This window comes from Macrobrachium nipponense, chromosome 24, assembly GCF_015104395.2.
Source record: "Macrobrachium nipponense isolate FS-2020 chromosome 24, ASM1510439v2, whole genome shotgun sequence".
NCBI lineage: Eukaryota > Metazoa > Arthropoda > Malacostraca > Decapoda > Palaemonidae > Macrobrachium > Macrobrachium nipponense.
In genome coordinates, this window is record NC_061091.1 from 54,202,834 (window position 1) to 54,222,956 (window position 20,123).

General features: G+C 40.9%; 1 protein-coding gene across 1 annotated transcript in view; it reads left to right on the forward strand.

The window, feature by feature from the left end:
* LOC135203116 (helicase domino-like) overlaps positions 1-20,123 on the forward strand; it is a 209,546-nt gene that overhangs the window by 16,245 nt on the left and 173,178 nt on the right. The window contains exons 2-3 of the mRNA XM_064232755.1: positions 247-346; positions 1,094-2,384. Of these exons, the coding sequence (XP_064088825.1) occupies positions 266-346; positions 1,094-2,384 (1,372 nt within the window). The 5' untranslated portion in view covers positions 247-265. The remainder of the gene's footprint in view (positions 1-246; positions 347-1,093; positions 2,385-20,123) is intronic.

The following is a 20,123-nucleotide window of genomic DNA, read 5'->3' on the forward strand; positions in this document are numbered from 1 at the left end:
TTTATGGCGCGTGTCTAACAACAGTTAACTGGATTTTCGGTGCCGATCCCCAGTTAACAGCGCCATTAAGTGGGTTATTAGTGCTGTTATCGTCATTGTTTGGTTAGCAACGCCCGGCCGGGGACTGCCTTTTTTTATTTTTATTTATTTATTTATTTTTTTAGGAATGGAAGGATGCATTTTTAAAATTTATTTATTTATTTTTTTTAAGTATTAAGAGGTAAAGTTGCTTTTTGATTTTTACAGATGCGTGTAAGTGTGTGTAATGAGTGCACGTGACAGAAGTTCACAAAATGAAACCTCAACATCGACGCACAATGTGATCGACAATCCACAGTCTGCTGGGGTTAGTTTTCTTTAATATTCTTATTAAAGTTAGTTATAATTTAGAGGTTGTCTTAGGGCTTGGTCATTTTTTCCCTTTGACGCATGGTGTTCTAATGCTATGTACTGTGTATTATTTTTTGTGGGCTATTGATTTTTAGCCGTGTGATTTTTTTCCAACAGCTTTAGAATATACACTGCAAAAGGTCAGATTTGGTGATGGATAATTTTTGGTGCCTTGCCTGCTCTATCATTAAAGGTATATATTGTGACATATACTTATTCCTTGTAAAGTTTTTCTCTTATATTTATACGTAATTGAATTTCATAACCAATGGGGACATTACTTGCCCATCATTCAGAAGTATTTCATAAGCTCTGTACTTTCTTTTGTTACCAGAACCGAGGTCCATAAGTTAATTTTTGGTAGTTGTGCATGGAAATTTTCACTTAAATTACTGAAAGTGGTTTTGGCCTTTTTCATTTGTCTTGTGAGGAATTTTCATTCATTTTCCCCATACTTTTTTTTTTTTTTTTTTACACATAATGTTAATTTTTTCCAATTTGCTGTAGAAATGGAAAAAAGTTTCTTTTTCATTGTTCACTGCAGTAGATACTATCTATTGAATACATGTATCTAAGATTTTTTAGTTTAAACAATCTTATATAATTACCTGTGCAATACTGATTGTTTTTTATAATTTTTTTTCTATATAATTGATATTAATCTTTGGTTGTATTTAATTTTTTCTGTTTTTAAAACTTGCAGGGCCCGGTCCCCACCAGCAGTAGTAATAGCAGTGTCGCGGGAGGAGGCATGGAGTCACAGTTGGCGCAGCCACAACCTAGTCCGTTGAAGGGAAACATCATGGGCTCTGGTGATGGGGAGCTTGTCAAGTTGGCTGATAACAGCAACATTCACACATACACTCCCCATTCATCTCCAGTTCCCCCAATACAGGCTACAACAGTAGCTGCGGAAGTAACTCCTAACTCTACTCCATCCTCCTCCCCTCGAAGACCACTCTCACTTTCCTCGGAACCTCCTGCCAAACGTATCAAAATAGAGGACAAACCAACAGACTCTTTAGAGTTAAGAAAAGTAATTATTGAATGGAAGACTAATAAACTAGAAAGTGTGAAAGAAAAGTACAATAGTCATTTAGTAGAGAAATTTTTTTTAGAAAACATTGGTAATCTCATGGATTACCAAAGTTGGTGCAGGCGTCCTCCACGGGAATTTTTGAACTATATTCGTCAACACAAACTAGAAGGAGATGAGTCTCTTGAAGCCAAATTTACCACTCCAAGTCCATTCCAGCTTATCACTGGGGTGCCGGTAAAAACAGAAAATACTCCGGGTGCACAGCCTTCTCCTAGTAAAGCAAACATGGGCAACCTTGCAAAGACATCCACATCACCTGTTAAGCCAGGTAAAGGTCTAACTGGTGTTGGAAGTCGACAGAAAACATTATCTACTAGTGAAAATACAACAATGGCAGCACAGCAGGACCAAATGGTGGAGAAAGCTAGGCAGGAAGCTTATGTTGTGCAACGCATTGCTGCCTTGCGAAAGGAGGGTTTGTGGTCAGAAAAAAGATTGCCCAAAGTTCATGAGCCTCCTAGACCAAAGGCTCACTGGGATTATTTGTTAGAGGAAATGGTTTGGCTTAGTGCTGATTTTGCTCAGGAACGTAAGTGGAAAAAAGCTGCGGCAAAGAAGTGTGCACGCATGGTACAGAAATATTTTATGGATAAGGCATTACAGGCACAGAAAGAAGAAAAAGAGAAAGAAATGAGGACTAGGAAAATTGCTGCTTTTATTGCAAAAGAAGTACGAACATTTTGGAGCAATACAGAAAAGTTTATTCATTTCAAGATAACAACTAAGTTGGATGAAAAGAAAAAGAAAGCGTTAGACCAGCAACTCAGTTTCATTGTTGATCAGACAGAAAAATACTCCTCAATGCTAGCAGAGAGCATGAACAAACCGGCGGTACTAGACTCCGCTGCTGTTTCAACTTGCACCACTCCATCGCAAGATGCAAGAATGTCTGATGGTATGTCTTTTTTGGTTTTACTTTATTTCATTATTAAACTTAGTCTTAAAAACAACTGATTGTGATGCTGCTACTTTTTAAAGTTTTATTTCCTTTATATTCAAGCAAGATTTAAAAGTGATTTATTTCAATTCAGAGGAGCATTTTAAGAATCTTTGAGAATTGGCTTTATGTACTTAACCCTTAAACGCCGAGCCGCTATTTACCAAAGTTTTTTTCAAAAAATCACAGCATGCTTAATTTTTAAGATTAAGAGTTCATTTTTGGGTCCTTTTTTTTTTGTCATTGGCTGAAGTTTAGTATGCAACCATCAGAAATGAAAACAATATCATATATAAATATTGGAATATATGACAACGCAAAAAAAAAATTCATATATACATAATTAATCGCGCTGTGAGCACAGCAGTTAAAGCTAATGAGTTAATTTTTTTTCGTTGTACACTAAATTGCAATGATTTTGGTATATAACAAATTGTAAAACGATCAAAGCAAACAGAAAATATTATCACAAAATGATGCATGAATTTGTAACGAGCTAATGTAAAAAACAAGTGTTTTTAAAAAATTCACCATAAATCGGATTATTGTGCTAGAGACTTCCCATTTGTTGCAAAATGAAGGCAATTGATTGAATATTACTAGACTGTGAGTGTTTTAACTTAAAATTGCAGCATTTTTCGACCATTTCGGTCGAGTTAAAGTTGACCGAAGGTCGAATTTTTTCTATTTATCGTGATTTAAATAAAAATATTTCAAAACTGATTAAAGCTACAACCGTGAGTTATTTTTTGTTGTATTCTACATGAAATTGTGCACATTTTCATATGTAAAACTTTATGTAACGGCTAATATAAAACGGTGCAAACATTACGACAAACTGACTAAAAGATTTCTGAGATTTTCGGCAGAGTTACCGCACGCAGACGTAAGGAAAAGGTGTTTTTCAAAAATTCACCATAAATCAAAATATTGTGCTAGAGACTTCCAATTTGTTGCAAAATGAAGGTAAATGATTGAATATTACTAGAATGTAAGAGTTTTAGCTTGCAATTGCATTTTTCGACCATTTCGGTCGAGTCAAAGTTGACCAAAGGTTGAAATTTTGGCACTTATTGTGATTTATATGAAAATATTTAAAAACTGGTAAAAGCTACAACCATGGGTTGTTTTTTGTTGTATTCTACATGAAATTGTGGACATTTTCATACATAAAACTCCATGTAACGGCTAATATAAAATGGTGCAAAAATTATGAAAGTGACGTGAGAATATCTGAGATGTCGCTGATGCTTTTTAGTGCGAGAAGAAAGAAATTCGAGCATGCGCGCCTGGGTAACGATTGTAAACAAAACAACAGCTTGATACGTGAACTCCCGGCATCCCTCAAAGCGCGATTAAAAAAATTTTGCAAACTAGTCCTATAACTATTTTCCCACAAATTTCTTGAAAAACTTTCTGTAGTCGACGTACCGTACGTCCGATTAGCACCCGACAGACAATTTTAGTCAGCGTATAATAAGTCCAATAGGCGTTTAAGGGTTAAGTAGTACTATTGTACCTAACTCAGTAACTCGAATGTTAGATAAAATGTTGATAGGAAACTAGTAATACAGTAGACCCCCAATATTAGGGGGCTTGCGGTTAGGGACCACAACTGACCATGAACAGCTAAAATTTTGCAAATATTTGAGACCCTCTTTAAATGCTTATAACTGCTTATTTTAATACTAGTTTAAACACCAAATATACCTGAAACTATCATCCTACAACACTTTAATATCATTTCAAAGTCATCTTACAATATTACATTTAAATATATATGTCATATTGCTACATGTGACCACTCCTACAACTGTTACTCTTACCAAGGCAAAATCTAATCAAGATACCCTATATTCAAGCACGCACATTTTCTTTCACACAGTATTCAATCCTTACTGCCTTCTTTCAACGTGACTGCATTTGTAGACTTGCAAAGTACACTGGACACCCCTATATTCACGGGGGAAAGATACCACACACCGCAAATTGCTAAAATCCGCAAATACTTTAAACCCCTCTAAAATTGCTTAGAACTGCCTATTTTGATAGTTATAAGAAAAAAAAAACTAAAAATGTTTATACCTGAGTGTTTTAATAGTTTTACCACAAAATATGCATTTAGGCATGAATATTACATGAAAATACAGTAATTAGTGAATATTTCTCTCATAACATGCTTTTTCATGATAAAACTATTAAATTTTAGGTATTACTTTTCCTTTGTACTGTATGCCTTGACGAAGAATACAGTACACAATGAATTTGGAGTTATGCCACCAAAAAATTCACGAGTGTGTGAATCCACAAATCCTGAACTGTGAACAGTTGTGGGTCCACTGGACTGTATACCATTTTTAGCAGAAAGTACTTATTTTGGGAATGTACTTATTTTATATAAGCAACTTACCAAGTTATTACATTGCTATTAGTTTCAACTTGTCAGGAGCTAGATTTTTAAAGTTCGTAGTAGCGCTACTTTTTGTTTTGGCTAGGTGACTAACCCTGCCCACTTTTTGGGTAAGATAGGAACCAGCTCAGCACAGAGCTTCAATTTGTTTCTGCCAGCTGATGGCTGTACAGCAGTTATTAGCATCAGTATTTTCGGAATTCTTTTGCTTCTCATTTGGTCGTATTTGCTTACAGTTGGTGAAGTACTATTCTCATTTTTGGTAGCCTTTTTGGCTTAATTAGAGAGCGTCAGGTTCTTTACAGACCAAATTTACTGATTTGTGACTGATTATTACTTGATTGACACGTATCTTGTCTGCAATGTCGGGTCTAGTTCTACAGTTTGTTGGTATTCTGTTGAAAGGTGTTGGCTTTCTCCTTATGCTATTCTGTTAACGTACGAGTGAAATTTGCCCTCAGTGTCTACCTTTTTTCACAATTTTGCTCAAAAGTAGCCTCAACTAGTGGAATGAATTGATGTAACTGATGGGATCACGAGATGCCAAAGGCATTGTGGGACATCCCACAGACCTTTTGATCAAATACAGGTGCCAATAGTAGCTTGCGTACACAATTTTTAAAATTAATTTAACCCGTTTTCCAGCTGGCACTAGAAGATTTATCATAATTTTAAGACCTCAGGTTTGTTAGTTATGAAAAATACAAAGATAAAAAAATTTGTCATTTCTTTCAAAGAGTGAAGTTGTTCATACACGAACAAACCTTCGGTCTTAACAATAGGATAATTTCTAGCACCCAGCTGGATCCGGTTAAAAAGCAGATGAAAGCAAGGAATCTTGTGATATCTGGCAACACATGCGTAGCTTGGATGAGGAGTGGTCGAGGACCACAAATCTCTCTTGGCCTTTTCCCAGTTCATTGCCCATTTCGCTTGTGTTGAGTGTGTGTTTGGCAGATATTATGGCTGCTTCTGCTCCTTCTCGGCCTTGTCAACGTATGTGCCCCGAGTTCCAGATTTTTGGCTTCGGCAGCGACCGACCCTCTCATCACGTGCAGTAGGTGTCATTCTAATTTTTGTACTATAACGAATCCTTGCTCGGAATGCCGGGCACGGCCTAAAGAGCAGTGGAAGTCGTCACATGGTAAGAGAGAACATCGGAGGGTTTCGACTCTTCCTTCTTGGGAGGGTTTTTCACCTCTTCCCAATGTTTCGTCCCCTGCAGTAGTCAACCGAAGTTTAGGCAAGTATGGAGAAGAGGGATTCCAACATCGAAGACATCCTAATCCACCATGCTATGTCCTAATTCCTATGACATGGAAGGGAACAGCAGTCAAGTTATTGGTGGCAATTATGCCTCCTGCAGTTGTCAGATTTGGAAGACTTGATCCTCAAAATCATGACAAGAAGATAACTGCCAGTGATGGTTCCTTTTCCGTTGAATGGTGATGTTTTGTGGGTTTTCTATTTCAAGAGAATTCTCTGCTTGTTTTGCAAAGTTGTCACAGTTGTTCTGGCATGAATCTTAGTCTAGAAACATCATGGATTTCTCTGATTGTGTAGGTATGTCCGGATCTTCTTTGAGACTTCATTTTATAACCTGTGTCCAGTTTGAGACCAGCTGTCACTGAGCTAACTGATCTTATGTTACAGTGGAAGGCATGAAAAAGCTATGTCTTCAACCATGACCATTTCAGATATATGACCCATGATCAGGAGATCCAAACCTTCAGTTGGGATGCTGTCAGCATTTGTGTAGGCATTAACCATGTAGTACACTCCATCTCTGAGTCCAATCATGTTAAATAGACTTAATAGAGTAAAGTCAGGAGAATTGTCTGAGCCTGACAAAAAATAAATACAGTGTTCCCCCTGTATTTGCGGGAGATGTGTACCAGACACCCCCGTGAATAGTTAGAACCACCACTTATAATGCTTATAACTGCCTATCTTGAAAGTTCAGATACCAAATGTATACCTTAAATAACATCCTACTTCAAATATACCTAAAATGACTACCCTATTACTGTATTAATCTTTGAGGTTATATTATTAATATAATTTCAAAGTCATCTTAAACATTTTACCATTAAAAATTTATACCTACAGTCAATAAGATAGAGAGAGAGAGAGAGAGAGAGAGAGAGAGAGAGAGAGAGAGAGAGAGAGAGAGAGAGAGAGACCATTGAATGGCAACATCATATGTCTGATCATCAAGAGTGAAACTATGAATTATTCCTGAGACAAAATAATGTAGAGAGAGGGAGGAAGAATAACTTCTAGACTCCGACTCCTTCACCTCCGCCAATACGTATATCAAAGTGTCATTTACTCCCCAGCCCTCCTTCCTCCAAATGGATAAAAAGACTGGGAATCGCTATTTTTTTATTAATCTTGTGAATATTTGAAAATTAGTTGTGAGGTAAATCATTTATTTATTTATATTACAAAACAAGTAAACATACGAGAGAGAGAGAGAGAGAGAGAGAGAGAGAGAGAGAGAGAGAGAGAGAGAGAGAGAGAGAGAGAGAGGAGAGAGAGAAGGGATGGAGAAGAGAAGAGAGAGAGAGAGAGAGAGAGAGAGAGAGATGCCCTTGAAGATATACTGTATACATAAACTTCCATGCCAAACAGTGGGCGAGAGTTACCACTATGACATGCGTATCTCTTGTGGCAAGAGAGAGAGAGAGAGTTATCCGTATTTAAAAGAGTGAAATGGATAGATTATTGTATTTCTTTGAAAATACTATCGCATATGAATTTTGAAATTAGTTATATTATTATTATTATTATTATTATTATTATTATTATTATTATGTGAAAGTATTAATAAAGAAACATGTACCATAGAAATTCTCTCATCTCCAGAAGAGAGAGAGAGAGTTATCCATATTTGAAAGATTGATATTATTGCTGTTTACATTAATATTTGAAAATTAGTAAATCATGTATTTATACAAAAAACATATCTCTGTGAGAGAGAGAGAGAGAGAGAGAGAGAGAGATCCTTTTTTAAAGTGCGTGAAATGGAAAGATTATTGTAGTATTTCTGTAAAATACTAGCACATGTGATTTTTGTAATTACAGTTATTATCATTATTATTATCATTTGAAAATATTGATGAACATATACATACATGTACTATAAAAATTTTAAATCTCAGGAGAGAGAGAGAGAGAGAGAGAGAGAGAGAGAGAGAGAGAGAGAGAGAGAGAGAGAGAGAGAGAGAGAGAGAGACGCACTCCCTCCCTTCCAGTCACATTACGTGATATAATTGACAGCTGTTGGCCCTCAGTTTGGTATCTGGAGTTCGAAAGAAAGATGCTTGAAGACTGGGATTTCCTTCATTCTTACATGATTTAAGAAAGATGCTTGAAGACTGGGATTTCCTTCATCTTACATGATTTTTAAATTTATAAACTAAAATCTTACTAATTCACTAAAATATTTTTTTTTTAATGAATTGATTGCTCTTTACATTTATATTATTTGAAAATTACTAAATCATTTATTTATCATACAGAAAACATACATCTCTGTAAGAAAGAGAGAGATTATTATTATTGTTATTATGTGATATCATTTAATCTTATTAAACTTACTAATACAGGATTGATCAGTATTAATATTTTAAAATTAGTAAATCATTTTTGCATCATAAAAATGTATTTAGTCATGAAAATAACATAAAAATAGGCGAATTTCCCGCAAATTATGGGTAGAAAAGGTCCAGATAGAAATCCGCGAATAAGGGGGTGTCCACTGTAGATCCTAGATTAGGTGGATCAATTAGATTGCCTAACATACTTGGCTTGGTATTGCATTTGATGTGTAAATTTAGAGTGAACAGCAATTGAGCTACCCTTGAAGATTTGATTATGCTTAACGAGATGATCATGAGGATGGAGACTGACAACCTGAAGCTCCATTCCAAGGATAGAGCCCTTCAAGGATTATTACATGGAGTATTTTTGTTCATACAAACCTTTGGTCTTAACAGTAGGATAATTTTCTAGTGCCTAGCTGGATCCGGTTAACAATTAGAGAATTTAAAACGGAATCTGTGAGATGTGGCAACGCATGTGTATATCGGGTGAAAGCTGGTCAAAGGCCACGCACCCCACTCAACCATGTTCAGTCTTTTTCTTAACCGACTGGGTGAGTGACGCGGTTGCTCACTCTCCGTCCAACCCAGTTGTTTTGCCCGTGTTCGCTCTTTTGCTCGCCTGTGTGTGTGTTTGTGTTATGGCTTCCTCTGTGCCCTTCTCAGCCTTGCCAACATATGTGCCCTGGGATTCAAGGTTTCCGTGTTCTCGTTTCCTGGCTTCTGTGGCTACAGACCCTCATTCTACATGCAGTAGGTGTCGTTCTAATTTCTGTACTATAACGAATCCCTGTCCAGAATGTCATGCGTGGCCTAAACCATTGTAGAAGTTATTTTATAGTAAGAGGGAGCATCGTAGAGTTTTGACTTCTTTCATGGGAAGGGTTTTCAGCTCCTCGCCCAGATGCTTCGTCTTCTTCCTCAGTCACACCCATGATGCTTGAGTTTGTGTGCCTGTCTCCTTCCTTTTCTTCCATCGATTCATCGTTGGAAGTATTGGGAGGGCCTCAGGCTGATTTAATGTGTAAGTTGCCTCCTCTCCCCTGGGGGGTTAATTTGCTTCTTGGGAGGGAGGTGGCTATTTCATTAGTTTCTTCTCTTTCAGAATCAGAGGCGTCCCTGGGTGTCACTTGGTCTACGGGGTTCACCCTCCTTGGAGGGTTTGTTGATGCATTTCATGGAAGCTTTCCCCCCCCCTCAGGCCTCCCCAGCTCTACCTCCTCTCCCTGGCCTTCTCTACGTTGGTGCCAGAGGTCAGTCATTTTGTAATGCGCTGCCTGGGTATCATCATATCACTCCGTCAGTGAGGCCTGCCGCTAGCTTACGTCAGGGGGAGTCCATGACTTCTCTCCCAGTGTCGTTGGTGACGTCACTCCCAGTTCCTTAGTTGCCGTCACTCCCTGTTTCTTCAGTGAAATGACTCCCTATTTCTTCAGTGACGTCACTCCCTGCTACATCGGTGTCATCTGTTGGGACGGCTGCATTGCCTTGCTCCTCTGTGTCGTCATCGTTTGTTCCCGTGACATCATCACTGCCATCCAGGACATATTCTCTTCCATCTGTGTTGTCTGCATCCTCTTGCAGATCCATCCGAGGCTTTATGTCAGGCGGTTCTTAAGAGATTGGACTCTGTTTTGGAGGATAGGTTTGCTGCCTTCTCTGCTTAGAAGGCTGTGAGCAAACGTGCTGTGCTGTCTCCCCCCTTTCCTGCCAAGAGGGTGTGTCAGGAAGGAGTGGTGTCTTCCTCCCCTCCATCGTCAACGAGTCAAGTGTGGCACATTCATGTTCCTGAGAGTGCTAGTGTTTTGTCTGCTGCTCCTTGTTGTGTTAATGGGAAGGATCCATTCCTGTGCAATCTGCGGTTGCTGCGTTGTCCTCTTCATCGGGACATGAGCATGTGGAAGTGGTTCAGCTGGGGCGTTTGGCTTCCCCTCCCGACGATTCTGTTCGTGGTGCGACTACAAAGAATTCTTGTTCTGCATCAAGAGTAAGATGCTTCTCCATCGCACATACATGTGTCTGCTCTGCACAGATGCGTACGTGAGTCATCTATTGCAAGTGTTCGTGGTAGTGTTCCAAGTGTTGTGATTGGTTTGTCGCTAGAGTTGGTGTGCGGCTCCAGTCCGAACAGGTCTTTGGTGTCTGTGTTGGCTGGCATCCCAGGTTCTTTGGCTGCTGGGTCTGCAGTTAGGTTGCACAAGGAAGGTTTGTTGAATAAGCCTGCATCATCTTCTCGTCGCTAGTCTCCATTGCCAGAGTAGGAAGGAGACACACAGGAGGTTTTGTTTTCTTTTACTGAGGTGGTTGATCTCATTTATGGGTTCAACAACCTGGAGAGTAGAACATGGGCTCGGTCGTCTTTCACTCCTACTTGCTTGGAAGCCTTGCTGGGGGCTACGCAAGATCCTAAGTCATCTTTCTAGCTCTCTTTATCAAGCATGTCCAGTCGGTCTTGCAGAAGGTAAACACCTCTGTGTCAGACTTGAATGGATCTCTTCGGTCAAGGGATTCTTTGTAGTTGCTTCCTCCACCCTTCACAAGGCATAGGAAGTATTACGTTGCGAACTTTGTCTGTCCTTGTTGCCTCGACATCTTAACCCAGACGTCATACGTCTCAAGCCAGGGTTGACTTTAGAGCAGGTGATGTCAGTGGTGCAGTCCTTGTCACTGCAGGATACTTTGGCGATGGAGTCTACACCAGCCTCCATGTTCCAGACGGTGTTGTGGTTAGACTTGTGGTCGACAGCCATCGCCATGATTGCATCTGACAGGTCTGCAGAAGGTTTGGTGAATGCATCTTCTCTTGCCAGTTTGTTACAGTCTGGGGCAAGGCGTTTTCTTATCTTGCTCATCTTATATGTCAATTTGTAGGTTAATATTGTGCTGATCAGAAGAGACGCCGCAATGTCCAAGATGGCGAGATCGGTTGACCCTGAGTCCTGGTTGGCACTCCCCATCTCCGTTCCTATTTCCTCGGACTGAGCTGGAGGACGCGATTGACCGGCAGCGAGCTAACACAAAGGACAGGTTGGTTCACCAGGCTGTCTCCAAGTCGGAGTCTCCTCCTCCTCCTCCTCCTCCTGTTCAGCATCAAATGCAGAGATCGTCGCTTAGTAAGCCGTCTAAAAGGTTGGCTTAGCCTGGGGCTTCTCATTTGTTGTCTCTGACAAAGTTAGATGACCAGTGTCCCTTTCAGCCCAGCTCTTACAGGCCAAGAAGGAGCTCCAGGGGTAGAAATAAGGGGTATTGTTGATAGGTTGGGCACCTCTCCTTTGCCACGGGTGGGAGAGTGCCTGGCGGAGAGGTGAGTAGTAGACGTTCTTCGGGTGGGGGTATCTACTACCATTTGGCTTCTTCCCCCCGCTCTCAGACAGACCTCTGCTCAGGCTAGTGTATTCCCCCGATTCTCCGAAGTTCTTAGCTCTCCGGGAGAAAGTGCAGAAAATGCTGAACAAGGGTGTGATAGAAGTGGTGCATCCATCTCCAGGGTTTTACAGTCACATCTTGGTGCCAAAGGCGTCGGGGTTGAAGGCCTGTGATCGACCTATCCACTTTAAATAATTTTGTCAGGAAGACGAGGTTGAAGATGGAGACCCCGCAGCAGTGAGGGAAAACTACTTCATGCTGTTGATAGATCTAAGGGATGCATACTTCCAAATCCCAGTTCATCCATCATTCAGGAAGTTCCTTTGCTTCTCTCTCGAAGACAGGTGTTCATTTCAAAGTCCTGTGCTTCGGATTGACTACGTCCTCTCAGATCTTCACGAGTCTTCTCTCTCGTCTCGATTGGGCTCATGCTCAAGGGTTCCGTCTGCTCAGGTACCTCGATGACTGGTTGGTCTTAGCGAGTTCCAGAGAGAAGCTACTGCAGGACAGAGATCGCCTGCCTCGGTTTTGTCTGGAACTCGGTATTTTGGTGAACCTAGAGAAGTTGAATCTCGTACCCAGTCAGAGAATTCTTTGTCTAGGCATGGTCATTGATACAGCAGCGTTAAGGGTTTTTCCATCGGATCAGAGGTTGGAGAAGTTGCGAGTATTGGCACGCGACTTCCTGTTGCAGCCGGATCAGTCGGCTCATCAGTGGCAGGTTCTTCTGGGAATTTTATCTTCTCTGGAGAAGCTGGTCCCTCGTGGGCGACTTCATCTTCGGTCTCTGCAATGGAGACTGAGGGACTTCTGGTCTCTGGCGTGGGACTCACCCCTGATAAGGGTTCCTCTGTCCCTAGAAGTGAGGAAGTGAGAGAAGATCTTCGTTGGTGGTTGAACAATCAGAATCTCTTGGAAGGTGTTCCTCTCCGTTCTCTGATGCCAGACTTCCTTCTGTTTTCAGATGCCTCCCTCACAGGTTGGGGCGCTCATTACTTCAGGCATTTGGAGTTTGGAGGACAAACGGCAGCATATCAATGTGTTGGAGTTAAAGGCAGCCTTTTTTGGTCTGAAGGAATATCGGGAGAAGGTAGAGGGACATTCTGTAGTTCTCATGTCGGACAACACCATGGTGGTCGCTTGTGTGAATAAGCAGGGGGGGGGACTGGTTTCATGTCAACTTTACTCTTTGACAGTCAAGAGTCACCAGTGGGCGGTCAACAATTCAGTGGAGTTCTCAGCCAAGTATATCCCAGGCAAAAGGAATGTGGTCGCAGACAAACTCGGTCGTCGGTATCAAGTCCTAGGCACAGAATGGTTCCTTCATCAGGTTGTGGTGGACAGGCTTTGCTAGGGTTGGGGAGATCTATGCTGGACCTCTTTGCAAACCGGTTCAACAAGAAACTGGAGGTTTTCTGTTAGGTGGTTCTGGATCCTCTGGCATTAGCAGAGGATGCATTCCAACATCCCTGGGACAACCTGGAGGTGTAAGCCTTCCCTCAATTTTGTTTGATCCGGCAAGTACTGAACAGGATGATGAGCTCGCAAAATCTCAGGATGACATTATTAGCTCCTCTGTACCGTTGCGGAATGGTTTCCAGATCTGCTGTCGTCGTTGTCGGAGGTGCTGAGGGAGATTCCCCTGTGGCGGCATCTTCTTTGTCAGCTGCACATAGAAAGGTTCCACCAGTCAGTAGAATCCTTGTCTCTTCACGGTTGGAGACTATCAAGTATCTCAGAAAGGTTCCACCAGTCAGTAGAATCCTTGTCTCTTCACGGTTGGAGACTATCAAGTATCTCCTCTGAGTGAGAGGCTTTTCTCAGAAAACACCAGTACATATGTCCAGCAATCTCAGGAAATCTGCCTCTGCTGTTTACAAGGTAAATGGGCAATCTACTGTGATTGGTGTAAATGGGGTTTTTCTCCACTCGATACCTCTATTCAATGCATAGCAGACTTTTTATTCTTCCTCGGGATGAGAAAGGCTTGTCCGTTTCCGCTATTAGTGTTACGTCTTAGAGGTGTTGACATCTCTTCATCTTAGGAACTTTCCTTGTTGTTTAAAGGGTTTGGGCAGTCATGTTCTCTGAGGAAGCTTAAGCCTCCAACATGGAATGGTTCCTTGGTTCTGAGAAGTTTCACTAAAGCTCCTTATGAACCTTTACATCGTTCTTCAGACAGGAACTTTACACTCAAGACGGTTTTCCTCTTGGCCTTGGCTTCTTTGAAGAGAGTGGGGGAGCTTCATGTCCTGAGCTATGATGTGAAACACACCAGGGTTGGGGGTCAGTGTCCTTCGAATTTGTCCCAAATTTCATGGGTAGGACCCAGAATCCCACAGTGCAGGATGACAGGTTCGTCTCCTTTTCCATTCCATCTCTGGATGACTGTGGGCGGTGATTCTTAAGAGCTCTTGTTGTGTCCTGTCAGGGCTCTGTGTTGCTGTCTTAAGAGGACACAAAATCTCAGGCCAGGATGTCGTAGGCTTTTTGTTAGCACGGGCATTCTAAGAAAGAGGTTTCCAAGAATACAATTTCTTTTTGGAGATGTGAAGCCATCAGACTTTTGATGATATCGCCGCCGAGTCTGTGCAGTCTAGAGCACATGACGTCAGGGGTATTGGTTCCTCTCTGGCATTCAAGAAAAATTTGGCTGTTCATAGAGTTGGACTGCTGGTACTTGGTTACTCCAGTCAACGTTCACATTTTTCTATCTTATGGATGTTGCCCACAGATCTATGGACAATTATTCTTGGGCCCTGTGGTGGCTGCCCAACAGATCATGTAACTCATCGTTACCCTTAATCGGGCACATTTGTATCTTAGGTAAGATACAAATGTGTCCGGATCCAGTTAGGTGCTAGATAATGATCCTATTGTTAAGACCTCAGGTTTGTAGCTATGAAATATACAAATTGTCGCAAAAAATTTGTCATTTTGGATGTGTCATTTACCAACCTTGTGGGATATGGATCTTAAGGCGGTATGGCGCTCATCCATCAGAATGCTAGTGAAGAGAGATGTCCAGTGTTCGGGCAGGCTAGAAAGATCAGAAGAGTGTCAAGATTTACTATCTGCTGAAGTATAAGTGCTGTATGAGTGTGCTGAGGTTGCTGTTTATCTTTTCAGCAAAGTTTGAGAGGTCTTTTGTTGTGGAAAACTTATTATAAAGTGCTTTGTTGATAACAAGAATCTGGTGGATGCTGTTGTATATGCTTGTAAACATATAAATTTCCCCATAGGGGGTTAGTGCCATCAGTGGACCTCATGCGGTGCACTTGAGGCATTATTCAAGGTTCTTTGCCATGTGCCTTCAGCCCTAACTGCAACCACTTTTATTCCTTTTGCTGTACCTCCTTTCATATTCTCTGTCTTCATCTTAGTTTCCACCCTATCCTAATACTTGATTCATTGTGCAACTGCGAGGTATTCCCTCGTGTTACACCTTTCAAACTTTTTACTGTATTTCCATTTCAGTTCTGAATGATCTCACAGGTCCCAGTCCTTGGCCATTGGCCTTATTTGTATATTCAACATAAGAGCATAAATTGCATGTTGATATTGTCTTGACTGAAAGGCTGGGTGCAACAGTCAGCTGGGTATGTGGTAAAACACTGGGTGATTGATGGTACTTTAACAACCTTAAGTATACTAGTTCAGTGCCTCATTCATGAAATCAGTTGACCACCTAAGAAGAAGGAACAAGAGTGTATGGTGTTGGTAATGGACTGACATCACTGGGTGGTGATCATAGCACCTAGTGATGAGAGGTAATGGACTGACAGATTAATTTGAGAGATCATTGAAGACGGTGGTGATGTCATAGGACGTTTTGATGAGAGGTGATGGACTAACGGCTCCCAAGTTCTGGGAAACCGCCGCCACTGCCAGATTTCAGATGAGAAACGGGGCTGACAACTTCATCTGTAAATAAACAAAAATCCTCTCTCGCTCAGGAAGATTGTAACCTGAGAGAGACTAAAATAATTTTATGTGAGGATGGAGGGAAAGACGGAAGAGAATGTACTGCCCACGCCCCAATCTTACTAAAATGATGGAAAGAGACGAGACAACAATCACAACTGGCCCTGCAAGTAGGAGGGAAGATCGCAATTGTCCGCCTTTAAAATTCGTCCCAAACATCCCAAAACACATTCTGAAAGACTAAAACATTACAAAGTTCCCAGACATGTGTGGAAATATACATAACAACATAAATGTCAATACACGTTTCCAAATTATCTTATAAAAACGAAATTAAAACACTAAACCCAAGTAAGGGGTCCTGTCTCTGAAGGGGCAATTCTCTCTTAGGAGATGGACCAGCCTATCACACATAATGCAAGCGATGCCAATACAGAGTTACTCTTATCTACTGCAAAAGCATCTGTCCCAAGGGAGGTCAACATGGCAAACAAGGAAGGCTTGTCTAAAAACATTGATGTCCACGGAACTTTTGGGATAAAAAAGAAAATGAAGCGTAGCTTACGATAAAAAACCTGCTTGGAGAAGGAGAGAGAAGCGAAACTCTGCTCTCAAGGTGGGTCCGAGCTTGGTTGATGACCAACATCCATGACTTGTTTGTACAGAGTATAGAAAACTTTGGAAACAATCTAATGAATGGTTGATTAACATAGTTGTGGTGGCCCTTTACATTCTCAGTCATTTTTGGAGACAATGGTGCCTCAATACCAACCATGCCCTCAAGGGAAGCCATGTACTTTAGTTAGGCTACAACACCAAAACACACTGATCTTTTGATCAGTTGGCATTGGTCACCTCTAACCTGGCAAGAAAAATTATCTTTTCCAAACAGAGTATTATAGGAACTTAATGAGTTATGGACTCATCAGTCCTGGTTAGGCAGTGGAAGTGCTGCTATTAGACTGTGAAGTACTAGATTAATTTCAGAGTCAACCACCTGCATATTCAAGCATGCCAGCTCCAAGGTTTTCCCTGAAGGGTTCTTGATAACAGCTCTCGCAGAATATGAAGGTGGTTTATCTGTTCATCTGTAATGTTTAGCTCTTTACCAGACAAACCATTGTTTTTATAACTTGCACAAACCTGCAAATGAAGTTCAGCTCAGCTAAATTCAATAGCTAGTGCCTCCTTGGCTGCGAGTTCGATTCTCAGGTGTTCCACTGAGGGGTGAGAGAGGTGTATTTCTGGTGATAGAAATTCACTCTCGACATGGTTCAGAAGTCACGTAAAGCTGTTGGTCCCATTGCTGAATAGCTTGGAAAGATATACAGGCAGTCCCCGGGTTACGACGGGGGTTCCATTCTTGAGACGCGTTGTAACCCAAAAATCGTCGTAAGCCGGAACATCATAAAAAAATCCTAAGAAAACCTTACTTTTAATGCTTTATGTGCATTGAAAACTCTGTAAACTGCATTCTTATTGCATTTTTCATCAAAGAAACTTTCAAATATTGATTATTTTGCATTTTTGGTGTCATATTTCTTCTGCCAGATGAGCGTTGTAGGCATCATATCATAACCCTGGAAATAATTTCTGATGAATATAATTGAAAAGTGCTTTAACCTCGGAACGTCGTAAGCCGAAACCGTCTTAACCCAGGGACTGCCTGTAGTATATTATTTTACCCCTGGAATAACTGAATGTTTGCACTGCCTTTTTTCTCTTGAGAACAACCAAAGTTTGGTCATTCTATTTGCCCTTCTCCCTGGGGACTATTAATCTAAAAAATCATGCAATAGGGTAAAAACTTCATAGCCATTTTAGTGATGCTGGTTTTCCAGTTGATGATGAAACTCTCCAAAACTCTAAATTGTGTCTGGTCAGTGTTTGTTTCGGCAGTTTTCAGGTGGTTGGTTCAACATCCCTGACTTTAGTAGATTCAAAGAGAGTAGCACAAGATACCATCAGATCTCTCTTCACCATCAATGTGTGTGTGTTGGGGTTGGGGTGGGGGAGGCACCACAGTCCAGTCTTTTATAAATTCCAGCTCTACTAATTTCATGGCTTTGTGAAGTTTCTCAATTTTTCACTCCCACATTTGCTTTTTAGTATCCTAATCAGACTATTCCAATACAAAGGGTTCTTCACTGACCCTTTTAGATCACCTACTAATGATAACCCCTTTGACTTTCAAAAGAAGCATGGTCCTTGGCTTCATCAAACTTTTCAATTCAAGGACAATTAGTGACAGCCTCTCACATAAACAGTGATTCAGGCATCTACTATATAGTACTTGCTGGGAACCAAATTTTTGTTTTAAGAAAAAAAAAATATTGGGTTGTCATTCAAAACTGTCAATCATATAAGTGCCCAATCCTGTCGTATCTCAGACCATTACCGTATGTCCTGAATTCCTGATTCTGTGGTTTAAGCCCATGAGCTGACGAATTTCTTATCAACTAAAAAATTCCCTTTCAGTTAACATATATGAAAATACATTAATTCTGAGGTAGAGCAAATTAGATATTAAAGCACTTTTTGTAGCTTAATGCATATGTATAAACATGCTATATAAATAGTACCTACATGTATTACAGAACTCAGTGAGTTTGGGGAGTTATTGTAGACTGCAGCAGAAGCATTTATATGATACGTTTTGCCTGATCCGTCAGGTTCTGATTAAGGTGATGCAGTCTCAGAATCTCAAGATGACTGGTAGCCCCATTGTGGCCGTAGGCAGAATGGTTCCTGGGCCTGTTGAAACTTCTATACATGTTCTGAGAGAACTACCTCTCTGGAACAACCTACTGTGTCAACCACGCGTGGAGAGGTACCACCAGTTGGTGCAGTCCTTATCACTTCACGAGTGGAGACTGTCAAGTACCTCCAGCGAGCGAGGGGCTTTTCCCAGAAGGCATCATCACAGATGGCAAGATATATCAGGTCATCAACAGCTGTGTACCAAGGAAAATGGTCTGTTTACTGTGATTGGTATTGTAGAGGGAGTCTTTCTCCACTCAGAACCACAATTCAACAGTTAGCGGATTTTCTGATATATTTCAGAACAGAAAAACATCTGTCTGTATCTGCCATAAAGTGGTACGGGGCTGAACTAGCTTCAGTTCTGCGAATGAAAGGTGTGGACATTTCCTCTTCTATGTTTTTGAGTTTTGAGCACTCCTGTTCCCCGAATCACCTTATGAACCATTGCAACAGTCCACAGATAGAAACTTGACCCTGAAAGCAGTCTTGTCTTCTTGTTGGCTCTGGGCTCAACCAAAAGGGTAGGGGAGCTATATGGTCTGTCATATGTGGTGAAGCATTCCAGAGGTTGGAAGTCTATGGTCTTCGAATATATTCCAGAATTCGTAGTCAAAACTCAAAACCCACCAGTAGTAGATGACAGATATGCCTTCTTTTCGATACTTTCTTTGGGAGAATTTGTGGATGATGACCTGAAGAAATGTTGTGACCTGTCATAGTATTATGAGCTTACTTAAAAAGAACTCAACATCTCAGACAGGGATGCCAAAGGCTTTTTGTGAGTACAGGATGAGCCAAGAAAGAAGTGTCTAAGAATACAATATTGGTTTGGTTTAGAGAAACAATCAGGAATGCATATTTGACAGAAGCTGGAGTGTCATATAACTTTGAGAAAAGTAGTGCTCATGACAACAGGGACCTGAGCGTTTCTTTGGCATTCAAGAAAAATATGTCTGTGGAGAGAATTTTGAAAGCTGGTGTTTGGCACTTTCACTTCCTTTTATTTAAAAGATGTTGCCCATAGATCCTTGGACACTTTTTTTTCCTTGGGTCCAGTGGTGGCTGCTCAAAAATTAGTATAGCTCATCCAGTACCCCTGGCCGGTCAGTTAGTGTCTAGTCTAAGAGGAAGGTATAAATGAGATGACTGGTCTCTCTTCTTTCCTACATTTTCTATCTACTTCTTTACCTACAGGCAGTAAGAGGGAGAATACCATCATAAGCTGGAACGGAGCTGAATGAGACAGCCATGCTGTTAAGGTAATCATTATCATAGGACGCTTTTCAGTAGCAACAGACCCCTCTCGGTAGCAGGGAGAGAGTGGGTTGATAATAAGTCCACATACCGGGATTTCAGTTTCTTACGAGAACAGATAGCTCTCCATCTTCCATAAATGCAATAAGTTGTGGTATTATATAAAACACCCAGAGAGGAAAACCAATAGATTCTCATATATCTTTGGTTCTGAGGTTGTAGTCCATTGTCTTAGAATGTGCTTATTCAGAAATAGATGAAAGGTGGCAAACTCCCAGTCAGTTGAAGAGACTTGCCTCCCACCGATAAGTAAGTCTATCTTAATGTTAAGGCAGAAGGTTTGTTTCGTATATGAACAGATGACAAATTTTTAAT